The sequence below is a fragment of the Lampris incognitus genome, chromosome 1, assembly GCF_029633865.1.
Source record: "Lampris incognitus isolate fLamInc1 chromosome 1, fLamInc1.hap2, whole genome shotgun sequence".
NCBI classification, from domain to species: Eukaryota; Metazoa; Chordata; class Actinopteri; order Lampriformes; family Lampridae; genus Lampris; species Lampris incognitus.
This window is the reverse complement of record NC_079211.1, coordinates 102,979,024-103,000,111: the sequence shown is the minus strand read 5'-3', so window position 1 is coordinate 103,000,111 and position 21,088 is coordinate 102,979,024. Positions and strand designations below refer to the sequence as shown.

Below are 21,088 nucleotides of genomic sequence, written 5' to 3'. Positions count from 1 at the left end.
ATATGTACATATGTGTACATGTAAAAAATACGCACAATGATAACTGTATAATTCATTTTCTGGATCCAAACATTATTTTCCTCTGAGGACAGTTTTCAATTAGTTTTGATCAAGTCAAGTCAATTTTATTTGTGTAGCCCAATATCACAAATTACAAATTTGCCGCAGGGGGCTTTACAGCAATACAATGTCCTGTCGTTAGACCCTCGCATCGGATAAGCAACAACTCCCTTAAAAAAAATTTTTTTTAAAAACACCTTTAACAGGGAGAAACCTCAGGGAGAGCAACAGAGGAGGGTCTCTCTCCCAAGATGGACAGTGTGCAATAGATGTTGTGTTTACACAATTTACAAAATACTACATTGAAAGAGGATAATAGAATTATAATGGAATTATAAAATATATGAAGAATATGATTAGGAGGGGGCGGCACGGTGGCACAGTGGTTAGCTCGGTCACCTCACAGCAAGAAGGTCCTGGGTTCGAGCCCCAGGGTAGTCCACCTTGGTGGAGTTTGCATGTTCTCCCCGTGTCTGCGTGGGTTTCCCCCGGGGGCTCCGGTTTCCTCCCACAGTCCAAAGACATGTAGGTCAGGTGAATCGGCCGTACTAAATTGTCTCTAGGTATGAATGTGTGTGGGTGTGTGTGTATGTCGACCCTCTGTGATGGCCTGGCGGCCTGTCCAGGGTGTCTCCCCACCTGCCGCCCAATGACTGCTAGGATAGGCTCCAGCATCCCCGTGACCCTGAGAGCAGGATAAGCAGTTTGGATAATGGATGGATGATTAGGAGGATGGCAAGCAGTGTCCAGATGCCACCGGAACAGCCCAGGACCTGAGCAATGCAACCACCATCACCATGTAGACCAGGGGTGTCAAACTCCAGGCCTAGAGGACTGCAGTGTCTGCAGGTATTTGTTGCAACCATGCACTACACCACCTGATTAAACTAGTTCCTTTCCCTCCTTGATCCAGGGGGTGAGCTAATGAGTTAAATCAGGTGGTGTAGTGCATGGTTGCAACAAATACCTGCAGACGCTGCAGCCCTCGAGGCCTGGAGTTTGACACCCCTGATGTAGACCATGTCCAGACGCCACTGGAACAACCCAGGACCTGAGCCACATGACCAGCATCACCATGTAGACAAAATAAGTAAAATAAATAAATAAAACACATTAGTCACACATCTGAATGAGAGAGCGATATGACATTGAAACAGGATAACAAAATTATGTGGATTTATAATATTTATAAAAAGAAAATGTGATGAGAGGGATGCCAAGCAGTGTCCAGGTGACAACCACCATCACCATGGAGACCTGGGAGGAGGACAGACTGCACGTGCACACAAGGGAGACTCACATCACACCATTTACACACACATAAGAAGAGAAAGGAGAAGACATCATTCAGAGAGAGAGAGAAAATACATGAAAGAAGAGAACAGTTTGCAATAGTCAATAATCTTTACGCTATAATCTCGTCAGCAACACAGTGCTTGGTAAATTCAGTGAGACAGAAACCAACCCGCCGTGCAGAACAGATTGTGAAACATTCAACTTCAAGGCAACTAATTGTAGGCTAAGGCAAAAAGATGAGTTTTAAGTTAGGATTTAAAGGACTCAACAGACTCTGATTGTCTGACGACAGCAGGCAGGTTATTCCACAAGACTGGGTCCTGATAGGAAAAGACCCTGCCACCAGCCGACTTCTTTTTAACTTTGGGTACACAAAGGAGCCTTGTATTTTTAGAGCAAAGAGCTGGAATGTACATTTTAAGGAGATCAGACAAGTAAGATGGGGCAAGCCCATTTATAAGTCAGCAGAAGCACCTTCAAGTCTGATCTAACATGGATAGGAAGCCAATAAAGGGAGGCAAGAATTGGTGTAATATGGTCAAATTTGTTCGTTTTAGGTAGGAATATAGCTGCACTATTTTCAACCATCTGAAGACTTTTGGTACTAGCATGTGGCAGACCTAAAAATATAACATAGTAACCAAGTCTGGATGAAACAAATGCATGTATTAAAGTCTCTGCGTCAGCCATGGACAGGAAAGATCGAATTTTAGCTGTGTTACATAAAGGGAAAAATGCAATCTTGGTGATTTCTTTAATGTGCTTATCAAGGGAAAGGTAACACCAAGATTTTTGGCTGCTACACTTTGTGAAATCCCAGAGTTGTCGATCGTTATTGTTACTTGATCAAATTGGTGTCTTGCGTCTAGCAGGGCCAATGACCAATATCTCAGTTATCCGAGTTTAAAAGCAAAACATTTAGTGACATCCAATTTTTCACAGCAGCCAAGCAAGCCTCTAAATTAATCATTTGACTATGATCATCAGCCCTTATAGGCACATACAGCTGAATATCATCAGCATAGCAATGGAAATTTATTCCGTGACTGCATATAATTTGGCCAAGAGGTGAAACATAAAGAGAGAAAAGTAGAGGCCCAAGAACTGTACCCTGAGGTACACCATATTTAAAGTCAGAGAATGTTGATGTAATATTATTATAGCAGAAACAATGTGTTCTTCCAGATAAACAGGACTTACAAGAGAGAGCAAAGCCAGAGACACCAAAATTGCAATTTATTCTGTCTGATAGTATACAGTGATCAATGGTGTCTAAGGTTGTACTGAGGTCCAGTAGTAGAAGCACAGAAGTGGAATCAGAGTTCATAGATAGTAGAAGATCATTCACCACTCTGATCAGAGCAGTTTCAATGGAGTGACAGGCCCTGAAAGCCAATTGAAAGGTTCATAGTTTTCTTCTATATGGGTTGAAAGTTGTTGATACACAACTCTCTCTAGTACTTTGGAAAAGAATGGACGATTAGAGACTGGTCAATAGTTAAGAGACCCTGGATCGAGGTGCGGTTTCTTAAGTAGTGGTTTGACCACAGTTTTCTTAATACTGCTGGAAACAGTGCCAGTAGTAAGTGATCAATTAACATTGTCTAGCATTGTAGGTTCCAGGAATGGCCAAAGGTCTTTAAAAAGTTTTGCTTGTAAAGGGTCAAGTAGGCAATTAGTCCAAGTATCAAGATAGACAGTCTCAAAAGCTGTAATAATGGGGACAAGATAGACAGTCTCAAAAGCTGTAATAATGGGGACTATCAGTGACTCATTGTATAGATATAAATTTGGTAAGACAGGATCTGCAGGAGTAGCTGGAGTTGAAGAACTAATTTTGTTTATGGTCTCATCAACTTTGTTAAAGAAAAAGTCTAGAAACTCAGGGGCCGTGAATGATGAACCGCTAATAGATGGCTACTTTTTAGCAAGATTAGATACAGTGTCAAAGAGAAGTCTAGGGTTATGGTTATTAATATTGATTAAGTGAGAGAGATACACTGCTTTTGCAGCAGATAAAGCATGCTTGTATTTCAATACCCATGCCAAGATAGGTAAAAAAAAAAAAACCTTCCAAATTTGATTTTCGCCATTTACATTCCAGTCTCCTGCAGGGCCGCTTAAGAGCATGTGTCTTGTCGTTAAACCAGGGTGTAGGCCTCTTTAGTCACTTAGCTAATGTTCTACTTAACCATGTTGTAAATGCTCTGTATGCTGTGTTGATACCCAGTATAAACAGTGATAAAGATGTTAGGTAACTACACCCTGGCTGAAACTTTTACTGTTGTTTCTATTGTGAATACAAAACTATTTTCTAAAATGTAAAAGTGGCCTTGAAAATTGGGTTTTTTAATTAATACCTGGTTCTTGGAATTTTGAACTGGTTCCAAGTCAGAAGTGCTTTTCAATGCCCAACCTTACTACCAACATGTTGGACACCATAACCCAAAAGAGGGCTGTATGTTCAGGCAACACCCTATACCCCATCTCCCTCCATGAATTCACGGACTTTTGGGTCTTTGTGATTGCAGCACAAAGAAAAAACAAATGTGGACACCGATGACACAAAAACTAAGTTTTTCCCGCAGTTTTGTTGTAAATGAACCAGAATTTAAAGACCATCTGAAAGTATGTCCAGTTTCACAGCTGGCTGATTTCTTCAAAATTGGGCTTAGATGTGGAATGTTGGTCTCACAAAGTTGCAAAGATTTTGTGACGCAAAGCTCTCCAAGCTTTCTGATGCAAGCTTTTTTATTTAATCTGACATTCTGAACATGATTTTGTTTGAAGGATGCAGCACACGTCATCTGCCTCCTTCTGTCATTTTACAGTATATGATGTGTCAATATGGTCACATTTTTACTGAGTGTGATAGGGAGTGGTGGGTTATTTCCAATAACACAAAATAGCCCCATAGTCACCATATTGTAGGGCTATCATACATTTCACATTTATCATACATCATTTGGGACTTTGAGGCTCTTGAGTATAGTTTCAAGGGCCAACTATGGAGTCGAGTCTTTTTCTGTTTTGGAAATAGTCACACCTTGCTTTTTCCACTCCGCACAGAATATCTGTCACTCTCCAATTTCTTTATGTACCTGCGAACTTGGATATTTTTAGGTTTGTACATATGTAGCATCTAGAGTCAAAGATGATCCCCCTCCCCCACTTTAGAAAATAATGTCCTTTGTGATCTTTTTGTCAAGCACCAAGTCAATTTTGTTAGTTATGCAAACTTATTTGGCAAAACAAACTCAAAATTCAGCTTGAATGTGAAAATTATGTTTTCAAGTTGGGTTTAAATTGTCACTTTGATTCAAGTTATGGATTAAAGCGGCATCAGGTAAATTTTATTCTTTGACATGTCATCATTAAATTAATCTTTGTCACATAGTGTGATGGCTGTCAGAGAATGGCAAAATCGCCATTGAGATCAGTGGCCAAGAAAGTCTTGTTTTCGCTGTGCATTTTGTCTGCCATTGGGTATAAACTTCCTGAGAAACACAGAGATTGCTTTATAGCACACATATTAGTAGAGCAATATACTTTACCTCATCTGCAGTGGTGTAGTGGAGCGTATATGCAGGTATACAGAGTATACCCACCTCTTTTTCTGTCAATTTACAGTATAATCACCTATCAGCCAAAAAGCCTTTTAAATATAAAGGAGAGTATACCCACTTTCTCCTTAGTGAGCTACCCATCTAGGTCGTAGTATGCCTACCTCCTCAATGACCACCTCACCACTGCTCATCTGTGAACATAGCTCCTCTTCTTCTGTGATACTCTTTTGAGCTACAGCTTGTAATTAAATACACCTATGTTGTTGCTACAGTATGATGAAAAAAAGCCACTTGGTTGTCTTTACGACAGGTGATGTAAAAGATGTTGCTGAAATCCAAAAGGTTACTGGATGCCCCTTTAAAAAAACTGGGAGGCAGGACACGGTTTTGGGGCTCTTTTGAAGGTTCTGTGGAAAACTCACTACAAAATAAATGACAAGTCAAATCAGTCAGCCTTTTTGACAAACCTATTGGTGGCTCTTAGAAAAGTCTCAGTCAAAAGTTATCATGGAAAGCAGGTCTGCCTCACCAGTGCTGCTTCACTACCGCTGTAATTGCAAACAAACTCAAAAGGAGGAACATCAGAGTATAGGCCATCTTGCTGTTTGTCTGGTGGAATCTATTCTGCGGGCCTAATATATATATATATATATATATATATATATATATATATATAAAGGTCATGGGTTTGCAGATCCATATTAAAGAATCAGTAAACGGTTCTTGAAAGAATGCTTCCCATCAGAGTGCTGATGGTAGTTACTATATGTTGAGGCTCCAAACCAACATACTTAAGAGGTTGCAGCTCCACTCATACCAGCCTTGATGTGCTCAGCCTTTCAAGAGGTCAGCAAACATTCTTAACTGATGCATCTCACTACAGCCGTTATTTCTACATTTTTGCCCTCACATTTAATGTGTTTCTGTGCTTATACGAGTGCCCTTTGTAATTCAACTGTTGCTTACACAATCATCAGTCCTTTCCCATTGGCAGAGAAATGCCCTTGGAAAGTGCATTATAGATACTCTACTCTTGTTAGTGTGTACATATGAAGAGAGGCTGTGACAGAAGATAAAGTGCTTGCTTGCTGATTGTCAATTTCAGATGGAGAGGGCCCTATCCACCACGGAGTGTGTTCCTCGTGGCTCAACAGGATAGAGAAGGGCGAGATGGTGCCCTGTTTTGTCAGAGGGTAAACCCAGACATCTCACCTCTTGCTTTTTCCAAGAACACACATTATTTTCTGCAAAAAAATACAAATACCCAAAAATCTGTATCTTGGTTTATCATGTTTTTTTTTCCTCAGACTTCATCGTTTTACTGTCTTCCACGTTTTAGTTTGATTTTATTTAATCACTTATATTCATTTCAGCGCACCGTTGTTTCAACTTCCAAAGGACCGCAAAGCCCCTTGTATCCTGGTGGGTCCAGGGACGGGTATCGCCCCCTTCAGAAGCTTCTGGCAACAGAAGCTGTATGACTTTGAACACAAGGGTTGGTCTGCATTTTGCATTTCTCATTTTTTTGGCCAGTGATTTATTTTTTTAACAATAGAGAACAAAGACTATGGGATAAAGGTCAAGTCCAGATCTAAACTTTTTATTATGGCTTTGCAACTGGTGAAATATTTCCGTTTTTGAATAGAGTGATAACAAGGAACATCTGATTCCTCTGAAGAACTATGAACAGCAGCTTTGAATGACAATAGAAGATTTCTAAAATCCCAGTTAGGGATGGATTGGTTCGGGATTATAATGACAGAAATAATTAGAGCCTGGCCTTTTATTTCAACACTATTCATAGCCAGTAATGTAAAGGCACCTGCCCTCCCCTTAGGGATTGTGCCGTGCCCGATGATCCTGGTGTTTGGCTGCCGGCAGTCTCAGATTGACCACATCTATAAGGAGGAGACCATCCAGGCCAAGAACAAGCAGGTGTTCAAGGAGCTCTACACGACATACTCCAGAGAGCCTGGCAAACCAAAGGTACGTGTGGCGATCTGGTATCCCCCTTATCAAGCTCATTTTGTTGGCCCTAGGGCCGGAGTATCAGTTGCAACGTTAGCTGCATGAATACATAGCATCGGTGAAGGCACTGCATAAATAGGGTTGGTATATTTGGCCCCTAAAATGGTAATGATGATGGCTACTGAACTTGTGGCAGTGTTTCAGCCTCACACCCATTTTTTAATTGGAATTGTGTCCGTACAAACACAGTACTTACAGTCATTTGAGGCTCTCAGTGGTGTGTATTCCTGGCCATTTTCCCCGTCTGTTTGAACGATGATCCAGTCGCTGACCAGGGATGATTCAATTTGCTGCAGATCTTTACGTTGCTATGCAAGTTTGACTTTAGACCAAACAGTGGAAAATAAGGAAGCTAAAATAAGAAAGCCTAAATAAAAAAAGCTGCACAATCAGTCTTCAAATGCAGAGCAGTTCTGTGGGTTTCTTCTGAACGACTTATAACTTTTTACACCTTTTTAACCATTTCTCAGTTCCCTGAACACCTACTGCATTTTTCTTCAAGCTTCTTCTAAAATATTGCAGCAGTAGGGAATTAGATTAACTGCCCCAGAGGTGTCCGTCTGCTAATATTCATAATTAGCCTCTAGACAGATGCAGAGGTCTCCCAGTGAGCAATTCTTGTGTGAATTGCTGGAGGGAAAAAAAACATGTAGGCGTCTAGGCTTAAGTCAGACAATATCTTGGTGGAAAGTGAAGTTTGCTAGACATCTATGGCCACACACTTGTAGTAACTGCATAGGTAGCTCTCAAAGTTAGATCATGGCTAGCTCACATAGATATTTTATAAAATATATATATTTAATCTTAAATAGATAAAGGGTTAGGGTTAGCGTCCATAGGATTAGTGATTGTGTCAGGAAGGGCATCTGACGTAAAATTTTGCCCAATCATTATGCAGATTGAAAAGGCCATACTGGATTGGTCAAGGCCCGGGTTAACAACGACCGCAGTTGGTGCTGTGCCCTCACAGGGTACCGATGGAAACAATCAAATCTGCTGTGGCGACCCCTGGGAAACAGGGAACAAGCCGAAAGATGAAGAATTTTAAATAGATAAAGATAGCAGATGGACCAGTTTAAGTTAAAAGTCAGTTAGAATTCATCTGATATTGAGCTGTTAGAGGGCTAAGATAGTCGGTTCACAGCATAATCACTACACAGACCACCCTCGATATCTAGATGGTGCCAAGTATGCACCGGGCTGCATCACTGATTTGTAAGAAAACAGCAACTCTCAGATTAATAGTTAATCCCACTTCACTTTATTAATTCTATTTTGTTCTTCCTCACATCTCTTTGTTCTTCACTCACTCACTCACTCACTCACTCACTCACTCACTCACTCACTCACTCACTCACACACTCACACACTCACACACTAACCCTTGCCTTTCCTCTGTGCATCCTACCAGAAATATGTGCAGGATGTGCTGCGTGAGCAGCTGTCGGAGACAGTGTACCAGTGCCTGAAGGAGGAGGGAGGACACATGTACGTGTGCGGGGATGTTACTATGGCAGGCGACGTCCTCAAGACTGTCCAGCAGATCATCAAACTGCAGGGCAACATGAGCCTGGAGGACGCCGGCTTCTTCATCAGCAAGCTTCGAGTAAGCAAGCGGCAACGCACATCACAGCATAATACGCTCGCCATCTGCTCACTGTCAGGGCATTACACTGGTATGACAGATGAGAGGAGAAGTTAGAGAAGCCAGCTTTGGAATTGAAGGTCAACAGTTTGACTCCCGTTTGCCAGTTGGTAATTTAAGTGGGGATAGTGAATCAGAAAGAGGCTGCCATCAGGATGACTTTGAGCATGGCCCTTACGTCCCTGATTATTCCAGTGGAAATAACTGATTTGTGGGCAACAGTTCAGCAGTGGTTGTGAAGTGTGAATCAGTGGCATGTTATTTGTGTGTGACAGCAAATTGTTGGTGGGAGAGACCATGCATGATCTATCACTCATCCCTGTATACACAATTAAATGAGACTTTAGATGTGTGGAATCAAAAAGAGGAAAAAAAGAGGAAAAACTGCTGCAGTGCACTAAGCCCACCATCAACACACTTTAAAAGGCTATACGCCGCCCAGTGCCTGCAGGGATAGGGTCCAGCATCCCGTGACCCTGAGTTGGATAATGGATGGTGTCTTAGTTATGCATTTTACAAGACCGTGAAGAAACCTTTCTGTGTCGCTAGAAAGATTTTAGTGACATTAACGTTGCTCAGTATCCACTTCTATGTTGATGTATGAGGAAAGTTTGAACTGAACAAGTTTTTAAAAATGGCAACCCATTTTTAGCTAGATTACAAAAAGGCTGTTAAAGACATTTGCAAAATAAGAGGGAATACAAACACAATAAAAACAGAGTTATACAGAATGATAGACGCACAGAAAGATTGGTGGGCAGTAAATACACTGATTTAAGCTTTCATTAACCAGGTAGATAGATTTAAGATGGCAGTAAAATAAAAAAAAAGAAATAATAAAATTTAAAGAATATTAAGAACTGAAAAGCATTTCTGCTTTGAGCTCAGCCAAAAGATATAAGATGACCGTTTTGAGGGGCATTTGCTTAAAGAGGAAGGCCATTTATACAAAGGCCATGACTTGAATCAAAAGACCCTCTGCAAGACCATGTTCTTCATCTTCCTCTGAAACAGAGACTGCTCAAAATGACCCCCCCCCTCTCTCTCTGTCACCACACCAGGATGAGAATCGCTATCACGAGGACATCTTCGGTGTGACCCTGCGTACCTACGAGGTCACAAACCGGCTTCGTTCGGAATCCATTGCATACATTGAGGAGAACAAAAAAGACCCAGATGAGTGAGTATATTTATTCTATACTACTATCAACACACACACACACGTATCTATTTTTAAATATATTTTGGGTGGTGTGTGTCTTCCTCAAGCTCGGGTCTTCTACCAGAGGCCTGGGAGTTTGAGGGTTCTGTGCAGTATCTTAGCTGTCCCCAGACAGAGACTTCAGATGTTGTTCCTGGAATCTGCTGGAGCCAATCTCCCAGTTTGAGGGTCACAGCCCCTAGTGTTCCTATTACCAGTGGGACTATTGGAGAGTTCCCCTTCCACATCTGATCTAGTTCTTCCCCCAGCCCTTGGTATTTCTCTAGCTTCTCATGCTCTTTCTTCCAGATGTTGCCGTCGCTCTGAGTTGCTACACTGATCAGAATCAGAATACTTTATTCATCCCCAAGGGGAAATTGGGCCCTATTACAGACACTAACGCTCTAGTAAAGAAAAAACAAAAAACTTACAAGATAACAAGAAAATAGAAACAAATAGAAACAAGAAAAACAGAAACAAATAGAAATAAAAACTAAATATATAACACTCTATCTGTACTGCACTACTGCAGCACAAAACAAACAGCACCCGACAGGTTAAAACAAGTTGAAGGGCCAGTCCAATGACCATTAACTCCGAGTGTCTGACACTCTGAGGGAGAAGTTGTAAAGTTTGATGGCCACAGGCAGGAATGACCTCCTGTGGCGCTCTGTAGTGCATTTCAGGAGAATGGGTCTATTACTAAAAGTACTCCTATGCCTGACCAGCACGTCATGGAGTAGGTGGGAGACATTGTCCATGATGGCACATAACTTCAGCAGTGTCCTCCTCTCAGAAACCACTGCCAGAGAATCCAATTCCACCCCCACAACATCACCAGCATTGCAGATCAGTTTATTGAGCCTGTTTGCATCTGCTACCTTCAACCTGCTGCCCCAACACACAACAGCAAACAGGAGAGCACTGGCCACCACAGACTCATACCACATCCTGAGCATTGTCTGGCAGATTTTGAAGAACCTCGGCCTCCTCAAAAAGTATAGACGGCACTGTCTTTTCTTGTAGAGGGCATCAGTGTTCTTAGCCCAGTCCAGTTTATTGTCTATATACACCCCCAGGTATTGTAGTATTCCACAGTGTCCATCCACACTGGATGGAAACAGGGGTCACTTGTGTCATGTCCCTCCTTAGATCAACAACCAGCTCCTTTGTCTTAGTCACGTTGAGGTGCAGATGGTTCCACTCACACCACATGACAGAGTTTCCCACCACAGCACTGTACTCAGCCTCCTGACCCTTACTGATGCATCCGACTATAGCAGAGTCATCAGAGGACTTCTGAAGGTGGCAGGATTCTGTGTGGGAGTTGAAGTACATGGTGTAGAGGTTGAAAAGGAAGGGAGACTGGCCTGTCCCCTGCAGAGCCCCAGTGTTGCTGACCACTCTGTCTGACACAGTGTTGCAAGCGCACATAGTGTGGTCTACCCATAAGGTACTCAACAATCCAGGATACAAAGGGGGCATCTACCTGCATTGCTGTCAGCTTCTCACCCAGTAGAGCTAGCCGGATGGTGTTGAAGGCACTAGAGAAGTCAAAGAACACGACTCTCACAGTGCTTGCTGGCTTATCCAGGTGGGTGTAGGCATGATTAAGCAGGTAAATGATGGCATCCACAACTCCCAGTCGGGGCTGGTAGGCGAACTGGAGGGGGTCTAAGTGTGGCTTGATCATAGGCTGAAGCTGCTCAAGGATGGGTCTTCATAATGTCTGAGGTCAACGCTACTGATCTGTTGTCCTTGGAGTCCCTGGGATGTGACGTTTTAGGCATAGGAACGAGGCAGGATGTCTTCCACAGCACAGGGACCCTTTTAAGTCTAAGGCTCATGCTGAAGACATGGTGAAGCACTCCACATAACTGGGGGGCACAGGCTTTGAGCACCATGGGGCTAACACCATTCGGGCCTGCTGCCTTGCTTGTGTGAAGTCTCGCCAACTGTCTTCTGACATGGTCAACTGTGAAGCACACTGTAGGTGTTACGGGTGTGGGGGGGGGTTATTGTCAGGTTGGAGAGGGCCATTAGTCCGGGAACCCAGGGAGGGAGGGGGGGGGTAGGGCCCCCACTGGAGGCTGGGGGATGTAAGGAGAAGGAGGGGGATGTGGGGCAGTGAAGTTGATGGTTGATGAAGGCAAGCAACAGATGTGACGGGGGGGGGGTCGTTGTGTCAAATCTATTAAAAAACACATTAAGTTCATTACTGCTGTATTCTGTTCCTTGTTGACCACCGCATTGTCTCTTTGGTTTGCCAGCACCTGTTTGTCAATCCAAAACTTTAAGTCCCACAGGATCTTAGCTCTGCCATTCTCAACCACCTTTGGTGGTGTCTCCCATTTGGACTTGGGGACTTCAGTCTGTATTAAGTACAGAGGTGTACACTATCCCAGGCACTTGGTTATGCCTTTCAGTGTACACTTTCCCAGCTAGCATTTTACACCCTGCTACTAAGTGCTGGACTGTCTTAGGGGCGTCTTTGCACAGCCTGCATTTTGGGCAGTGGCGAGCAGTCATAATAAGCTATAGATGCAGTGCATGCCAAAGGCATTTGAAAATGATGAGAGAATTGACATTCAGTATAATAATGAATTTAAAATCTATTTTTAATAAGTAACATGAGCATTATTTGCATTAAATGTGTCATTTAAATGTTTGTTTCTCAATTTCTTCGATTGTTTTCTTTTCAAATGGCAACTGCGGTCTGGTTTTCAAATGGCAACTGCAGTCTCGCATTCCCGCTGTCTGCCACATCTATCCTGCTCACGGCAAAGCTGCCAAGCGTTCAGCTTATTTCGCGCATGTGCTCTGTGATTCCCAGTTGTATTCATGGTATATGAAAGTATCTTCTGACCATGGGAGTTTGGTGGGCAGAAAAGCTGGCTGTGAACCAGCTTATCCGGAAATACACATGCGCAACAATGCCATCTAGCGAGCTAGTTACTGTAAGTTGCCACTTGTCTGTCTTGCTCAGTTAGCTCACCGCCATACGTTTCACTACTTGTCAATATGAGCAACAATTCGCATATTATAGAATTGTTACATTCTGTCCCGTTTTCTCGGAGGACTTTTGAAGAGAAAAAGATTATTATTGCAGGAGGACGTCCAACTCCCGAACTTGGCATCACAAAATCAAACAAGAATTTTGTCCGTCACTTTCAAGCTACTACATATGAAAAACATACTTGGCTAGCTGGCTGCCCAAAGGCTAGCAAACTATTTTTTTGGCCATGTCTCCTTTTTTCTACAAAATACAAAGTCTGGACCGGGGCAGGTTATGGGAATTTAAACAATCTCCATACAGCAATGACAAAACACGAGCGTGCACCTGCACACATACATTGCGTGCGTACGTGCCTGGGGTGGGGATGAGATAGCATACCCAGCTTCAAAGGTCACCGCTTGCCACTGATTTTGGGTCTTGTCTGGTATGGTAGACCCCTGCCTCAACCGATCTGATGCTGAGTACCTGTTCTTGTGCTGCTATGATCAGAGCCTCTGGGCTGTCCTTCAGTCCAGCCTTTTTTAGTCACTGGGAGAATTTCTCAATATCAGCCACATCTCCTATCTTTAGATGGTACATCCCATGGAGGGGCTTAGTCTTCCATGATTCCTCCTTCTTCTTCTTCTTCTTCTTCCTCCCCACTCTCTGTCTTCTGCTGCCTGAGGTACTCACTCTGCAGTTTGTCCTGGGGGCCCCTCTTTCTGATGTACTCATGGAGGTTCCTTGTTTCACCCTGGATAGTGGCCCCGACACTCACTAACCTTCGGCCCCCATCTTTTCACTTACAGTCTCAGGCTGCTGGACTTTGGGTAGAATGCTCCGTGCTTTGTGAGGAGTTTCCATGTCCTGATATCATTGGCCTTTATCTCCTGACTGAGACCGAGTATTGCAGCTCATCTCAGTTCTCTGTCTCTGAAATGCAAAAGCGAACTTAGAAATTTCCGTGTAATCATAGACGGTGATATAAATTGTAAGAGCCACAATAATCATCTCACAAGACCAGCCTTCTACCATCTTAAAAACATTTCAAAACTGAGGGGCTTCCTATCAACACCAGACTGTGAGAAATTAATCCATGCATTTATAACAAGTAAATTAGACTACTGTAATGGTCTGTTCACCAGCCTTCCAAAATCAGTTTTGCGGCAACTACAGTTAATTCAAAATGTGGCAGCACGTGTTCTCACCGGAGCTAAAAAGTATTAGCACATTACACCTCTTCTTAATTTCCTACATTGGCTCCCCGTCAAAACTAGAATCGATTTTAAAATTCTGTTACTTGTATATACAAATCTCTAAATGACTTGCACCTCAGTATATAAAAGACAATAGACACAAACCAGCACAAACTCTCAGGTCCAAAGGCAGTGGTCTTTAAACCATCCCTTGTTCTAACTCTAAAGCAAGGGAAGCTACCTTTTTTATTTATGCCCCATGTAGATGAAATGCCCTGCCCAAGGCCCTGAGAGAGGCCCCCAAACTGAACAATTTTAAAAGCAGATTTAAGATTCGGCTCCAATTCTTGTATAACTGCACTAATACCTGTTGATGTGCATATTTATATTCTACATTTGCAACTTTTACAATTGTCTTGATTGTATTGTCACTTTATGTAAAACACGTTGTGTTGCCTGTGTGTTAAATGTGCTATATAAATAAAATTTGTTGTTGTTGCCTCACTCTCTGGAGGTATTTGGCTGTAGCTGACCTCCTTTCTGCCTCCTTATGGTTTTCATTTGCCCGTGGAATACCCAGGTAGTAGTACTGGTAGTAATAATAATAATAATAACTTTATATATATAGGACTTTCCTAAAACAATGCTACAAAGTGCTTTGCATAGAAATAAAACCAAACAAGGCAAAAATAATAAGACCAAATAAGTAAGAGTAAAAATAAAAACATTATGAATAAATAAAAACAATTGTCAAACATTTGTAAAAGCTTTCACAAAAAGAAACATTTTAAGACTAGATTTAAAAGAAGCTAGAGACTTGGTTTGCCTTAGTTCAATAGGAAGAGAGTTCCATGGTGTGGGGGCTCTAACAGCAAAAAACCCAGAGAGTTCCATAGTGTGAGGGCTCTAACAGCAAAAACCCGATCACCGTTTGTGACAAACCGAGACCTGGGAATAACCAGCAGGGCTCCATCTGCGGAGGGCATATACCAGGTAAATAAATCAGAAATATATGTAGGGGTAAAACCATTTAAGACCTTAAAAGTGAGCAATAACATTTTAAAATCAATTTGAACTATTACAGGGAGCCAGTGTAGGAAGGCAAGCACAGGAGTGATATGGTCATGCCTCTTTGTCCCGGTAATGTGCCGAGCGGTGGCGTTTTGTACCAACTGCAGACAGTGAAGGGAGCCCTTGCTGATACCTGAGTAAAGTGTTTTGCAATAGTCAAGCTTAAGAGTAGATAAAAGCATGTACAACTTTTTGCAGATTGGCAATTGATAAATGACCTCATTTTGGAGATTACCTTGAGCTGGAGAACACATGACTGAACAACATGTTCGATTTGATTATCAAAACCGAGGTTAGCATCAAATATTACCCCAAGATTCCTAGCAGCCTGCTTAAGATTACTTGACAGACCACAAAGATTAGTACCAAAAGGGCTGATGGTATTTGGGGGACTGAATAGAATGACCTCAGAGTTATCATCATTAAAGTTAAGAAAATTTTCGGACATCTGGGATTTAGTGTCAGAGAAGCAAGTTGTAAGATTTGCTAGGAGACTAGAATCTGTGGAATTTAGTGGCATGTTTAACTGACTGCCGTCAGCGTAAAAATGGTAAAATACATAATGATTTTGAATGACCTGGCCAAGGGGCAGCATGTATATAGAAAACATGGGGGCCCAGAACTGAGCCTTGAGGGACACCACAACTCAGTTGAGCCATCGAGGAAGTAGAGTTACCCAGAACAACAGATAAAAATTCTGTTGGTGAGATAAGAGTGTAATAAACGCCGAGCCCTTGATGCCAACCCAAGTCTCTAAGCGACGTAAGAGGATGTTATGATCAACTGTGTCAAAGGCAGCACTTATGTCTAGAAGAACTAAAATTGAGCAGTCACCTCTGTCTGCTGTCAGCATTAGGTCATTAGTGACCTTAATTAGAGCTGTCTTGGTATTATGAAATGCTTTAAAACCAGACTGGAAATCAGTTGAGATGAAATTCCTCTCTCCAGAACCTTAGATAAAAAAAGACAGTTTGGAGATTGGTCTGTAGTTACTTAAGGACAGAGGGTCTGAATTAGATTTCTTCAGCAATGGGTGAACAGTAGCATGCTTAAAATTGTCTGGAAAAGAACCAGAGGCCAGAGAATTATTAAGAATTTGCAGAATAATGGGGCTAACATTTGAAAATACATCCTTGAGCAGCTTAGTGGGAATGATGTCTAAGATACAGGATGAGGAGTTCATATTAGAGACTGTACTCTCTAACACTGAAATTGTAATTGGTTGAAAATGGGTAAACGAGGCAGAATTAGCATGGGGAATGGAACTAATGCAAGGGCCGGGCTGGATTTGGGACCTGATCTTCTCCACCTAATTTACAAAATGAGTGAGAAATTTTTCAGACAACTCAACATCAACATCAGGTTCAAAACAGAATCAATTACCCTAAAGAGAACTTTAGAATTATGGTTATTTCTTATTACTTGTAACCGTCCTGTATGTCTGCTATCCTAACATCTGATAATTGAACCCCTCCGGTCCTCACCACCTTTCCTCTTTTTGCCACCATTCGACGCACTTGTCCAGCCCAAATGTTAGCCCGATGTCACCGCTGTAGATCCTGGTGAAATGGATCAATGAGTCAATGTCTCACTCATTCCTGGCATACAGCTTTATGCCATCCATGTATAGGAGGTGGCTGATGGTAACTCCACTTCTGAACCTGTATCCATATCCACTCTTGGGGATGATCTGACTGAGGGGGTTCAGTCCTATGCACAACAGTAGTGGGCATAGTGCATCACCTTGGTATATGCTACATTTGATGGTTACCTTTGTGATTGTCCTTGAGTTGGCCTCTATTGTTATTTTCCACCACCGAATTGAGTTCTTGATGAAGGCTATTAGTTTCCTGTTGGGTTTGTGTAGTGCCAAGCACTCCAGTAACCATGTGTGGGGCATTGAATCATAGGCTTTCTTGTAGTCAGCCCAGGCTGTGCTCAGGTTGGTCTGTCTGGTCTTAGAGTCTTGAGTGACTGCTCTATCAACCAGTAGCTGATGCCTTGATCCACTGGTGTTGTTCCCAATTCCTTTCTAAGTTTTGCACATGTATTTACTCATGTGCCCATTCAACATAGCTGCTAGGATGCCTGACAGGATCTTCTATGTTGTGGAAAGGGCAGGTTATCAGCCGGTAGTTTGAAGGTGTTGTACCCTTGTGGGGATCCTTCATGATCAGTGTTGTTCTCCCCCGTGTTAGCCAGTCAGGGTGAGACCCCGATGTTAGCAGCTGGTTCATCAGTGTTCCCAAGCATTCATGGAGTGCTGTTAGCTTCTTCGGCCAGTACACGTGAATTATGAATCATGATTAATGTCATCATGTCAGGGCCTGGTGCAGTCCAGCTCTCCATGTTTGAAACTCATCGTTGGATGTCAGCCACTCTAACGGTAACTGGTTCTGCTCTTAGGTCCACCAGCGACTGTTTCTCTAGTATATCTCTTCAGCCTGGCAGCCAGAGCTGTGAGCCTTTGTTTGGTAGTTTCCAGGGCCTCACTTACGGACATCTTGCTGTACTTCTTCAACCAGGGTTTGTCTTTCATCACCTCTGTTAACTGGCTAACATCTCTCTGTGCTGCTTTGATTTTGGCTTCCACTCTTCTCTTCCAGGGAGGGTACTGTTGGTGACCTGTGTTCTTAGTCCTGTACCCAAGCATCTCCAGGATTACGGTTGTAGTGGCATATATAAGCTCGTTGGTCTCTGTTATGGTGGCAGTTGAGATATTGCGCAAGGCTGTGCTCACATCCATAAGCACGTTTTGTGATGGTACTTGATCACTGAGTTGTGGAAGCCAAACTCGGGGGTTGAATGTCTTTAGTCTGATCATGATTCTCATTTGAACCTCAGCAGCTTCAGTTGTCATGGCTGGCAGGATTGTTTCAGCTGGGTTGAGTCTGTTCTTATGTATCTCCTGCCTACTGGGTGGCCATTCAGGGTGCTGAATTGAAGAGTTTTGACAGTAACTTCTTTCTATTGATGTCGAGCATTGAGGCACTAGCTGCTTCCGAGTCAGTGTGGAAGTAGGTCTCCTACTGGTCCAAAGTTCTCACATATGGGTCATAAACCCTCTCCTGGGGTTAAGTCAAGTCAAGTCAATTTTATTTGTATAGCCCAATATCACTTGCCTCAGTGGGCTTTACAGCAACACAACATCCTGTCCTTAGACCCTCTCATCGGATAAGGAATAACTCCATAAAGAAATCCCTTTAATAACGAGAAAAAATAGGAAGAAACCCCAGAGAGAGCAACAGAGGAGGGATCTCTCTCCCAAGACGGACAACGTGCAATGGATGTTGTGTTTACACAATTTACAGAACACAGCATTGAAAGAGGATAAACACAATTATAATGGAATTATAAAATTTATGAAGAATATTATGTGCAGGATGCCAAGCAGTGTCCAGGCACCACCGGAACAGCCCAGGACCCAAGCCACACGACCAGCATCATCATGTAAAAAAAAGAAAGAAAAAAAGCTGCATGCCTAACATTCAACAAATAATATCGTCCCACAACACAAGGCTCATGAACAAATCAATAACACCTTCATCACAATCAGACTTCCCCAGCTGTAACTGCTGTGTGAACGACTCATGCCCCCTCGAAAGAAAATGCCAGACAACGGGAGTTATCTATCAAGCCACGGTGACGAGAAATGACAACGGCAAAATAGAGACATATGTTGGTGTAACAGAGGGAACATTCAAAAAGTGGTTTAATGCACACGTGTAGCTTTAGAAACAACCGTTTAAAGAATGTAACATCTTTAAGTTTGGTCATTGGCAGACAGAAACATTAATAATTCAACCACCTGGAAAATCCTCTCAAAGAACAAATCATATTCAACTAGTAGTAAAATGTGCAACCTATGTCTAACTGAAGAATATTTTATCATTTGCAAGCCAGAAATGTCCACATTGAATAAGAGGAATGAACTGGCCAGCAGTTGCAGACATAGAGATAAGCACCCATTTTGTAAATCATGACAATAGAAAAATACCCCCCACCCCACCCATTGGACCGTTAGTGATCCCATGTTTTGGAATTTTTGAATGTCGCACCTCTCCCTTCCCCATTGGGTACTGTGCACGTGATGTGCATGACGAGCCAGTAAACGGTATGTTCTTTCACCAGTAGCTTTATTGACAGCTGATGATTGCTTATGGCATGAAACAGGCTTGTACTGTCTCATAAAGAATTTACTTGATTCACTGGATTATTTTGCTCCTTATTTGTTGAGCACTTTCCCTACTGCTGAGTGTTTCTTTTGACAAAGTTATATATATATATACACTACCGTTCAAAAGTTTGGGATCACCCAAACAATTTTGTGTTTTCCATGAAAAGTCACACTTATTCACCACCATATGTTGTGAAATGAATAGAAAATAGAGTCAAGACATTGACAAGGTTAGAAATAATGATTTGTATTTGAAATAAGATTTTTTTTACATCAAACTTTGCTTTCGTCAAAGAATCCTCCATTTGCAGCAATTACAGCATTGCAGACCTTTGGCATTCTAGCTGTTAATTTGTTGAGGTAATCTGGAGAAATTGCACCCCACGCTTCCAGAAGCAGCTCCCACAAGTTGGATTGGTTGGATGGGCACTTCTTTGAGCAGATTGAGTTTCTGGAGCATCACATTTGTGGGGTCAATTAAACGCTCAAAATGGCCAGAAAAAGAGAACTTTCATCTGAAACTCGACAGTCTATTCTTGTTCTTAGAAATGAAGGCTATTCCATGCGAGAAATTGCTAAGAAATTGAAGATTTCCTACACCGGTGTGTACTACTCCCTTCAGAGGACAGCACAAACATACTCAATCTGCTCAAAGAAGTGCCCATCCAACCAATCCAACTTGTGGGAGCTGCTTCTGGAAGCGTGGGGTGCAATTTCTCCAGACTACCTCAACAAATTAACAGCTAGAATGCCAAAGGTCTGCAATGCTGTAATTGCTGCAAATGGAGGATTCTTTGACGAAAGCAAAGTTTGATGTAAAAAAAATCTTATTTCAAATACAAATCATTATTTCCAACCTTGTCAATGTCTTGACTCTATTTTCTATTCATTTCACAACATATGGTGGTGAATAAGTGTGACTTTTCATGGAAAACACAAAATTGTTTGGGTGATCCCAAACTTTTGAACGGTAGTGTATATATATATAATTCTCCTTTGTGTTTGAGTCATGGATGCGACCCCCCCCCCCCCGGAATGGTTGCAGATGTAAAAAACACGAGTGTGTAACCATAGAAACATGTGGAGAGGGGCCTTCTAACTAACAGGATTAAAGTGAAAACGAGTGCCTCTATTTCCTTTTTTTTTCCATTGTGGCTATTTGTGCGTGTTAAAGATTAAGCCACTCCATATTCACTTGTCTTATAAAAGCAAAACAAGGGTCCCTATGAATTCACGTTGGCTCATTAAGCGCCAGCGTCATGCATGGCAGACTACAGTTCCTGCATGGGTTGTCACTTGAATTTTGCACTCTGGCCATCAAAGCCCCACTTTTTGACAGATGAGTAATGACTGTAACGTCTCTGTTTCTATGTCTTCTTCTGTGTTTTTTTTGTCCTTCCCTCCCCCTGTCGCCCTCCCTCTCTCTCACTCTGTCTCTCTATCGCTTTCTTTCTTAGGGTATTCTGCTCGTAGGTCGTGACCAATGCTTTCTGATGTCGACCAGTGGGAGAACATGGCGCCGCTGGTTAAAGAATACTGTGCCAATTTTTTGTACTGTAAAAAATGGTTTCCCTTTCTTCTTTTTTTACATATCACACTATGTTTTTGTTGGGCTCTGGGATTTGTCTGTAGTAAGCTGGAAATGTTCTGTTTTCTGATTATTCTGTTTTTGCTTGTTGATACTTCCAAAAATGATTTTGATTGATTATTCAGACTCAAAATGTGTGTACCCAGTGTAACGACATGCCTCATTGTGAATGCATGAGCAAGACAGGAATATAGTCAAAATAGATACTGTACTCTGTGTTCTTTTATGTTGGAGCCCATGGGGTCAATTGGGGTTTGATATTTGC

General features: G+C 42.2%; 1 protein-coding gene across 1 annotated transcript in view; it reads left to right on the top strand.

The window, feature by feature from the left end:
• Nucleotides 1–20,726, top strand: part of nos1 (nitric oxide synthase 1 (neuronal)) — an 84,399-nt gene extending 63,673 nt beyond the window's left edge. The window contains 6 exon segments of the mRNA XM_056278613.1: nt 6,028–6,115; nt 6,296–6,417; nt 6,760–6,908; nt 8,362–8,556; nt 9,657–9,775; nt 20,693–20,726. Of these exon segments, the coding sequence (XP_056134588.1) occupies nt 6,028–6,115; nt 6,296–6,417; nt 6,760–6,908; nt 8,362–8,556; nt 9,657–9,775; nt 20,693–20,708 (689 nt within the window). The 3' untranslated portion in view covers nt 20,709–20,726.
• The last annotated feature ends 362 nt before the right edge of the window (nt 20,727–21,088 follow it).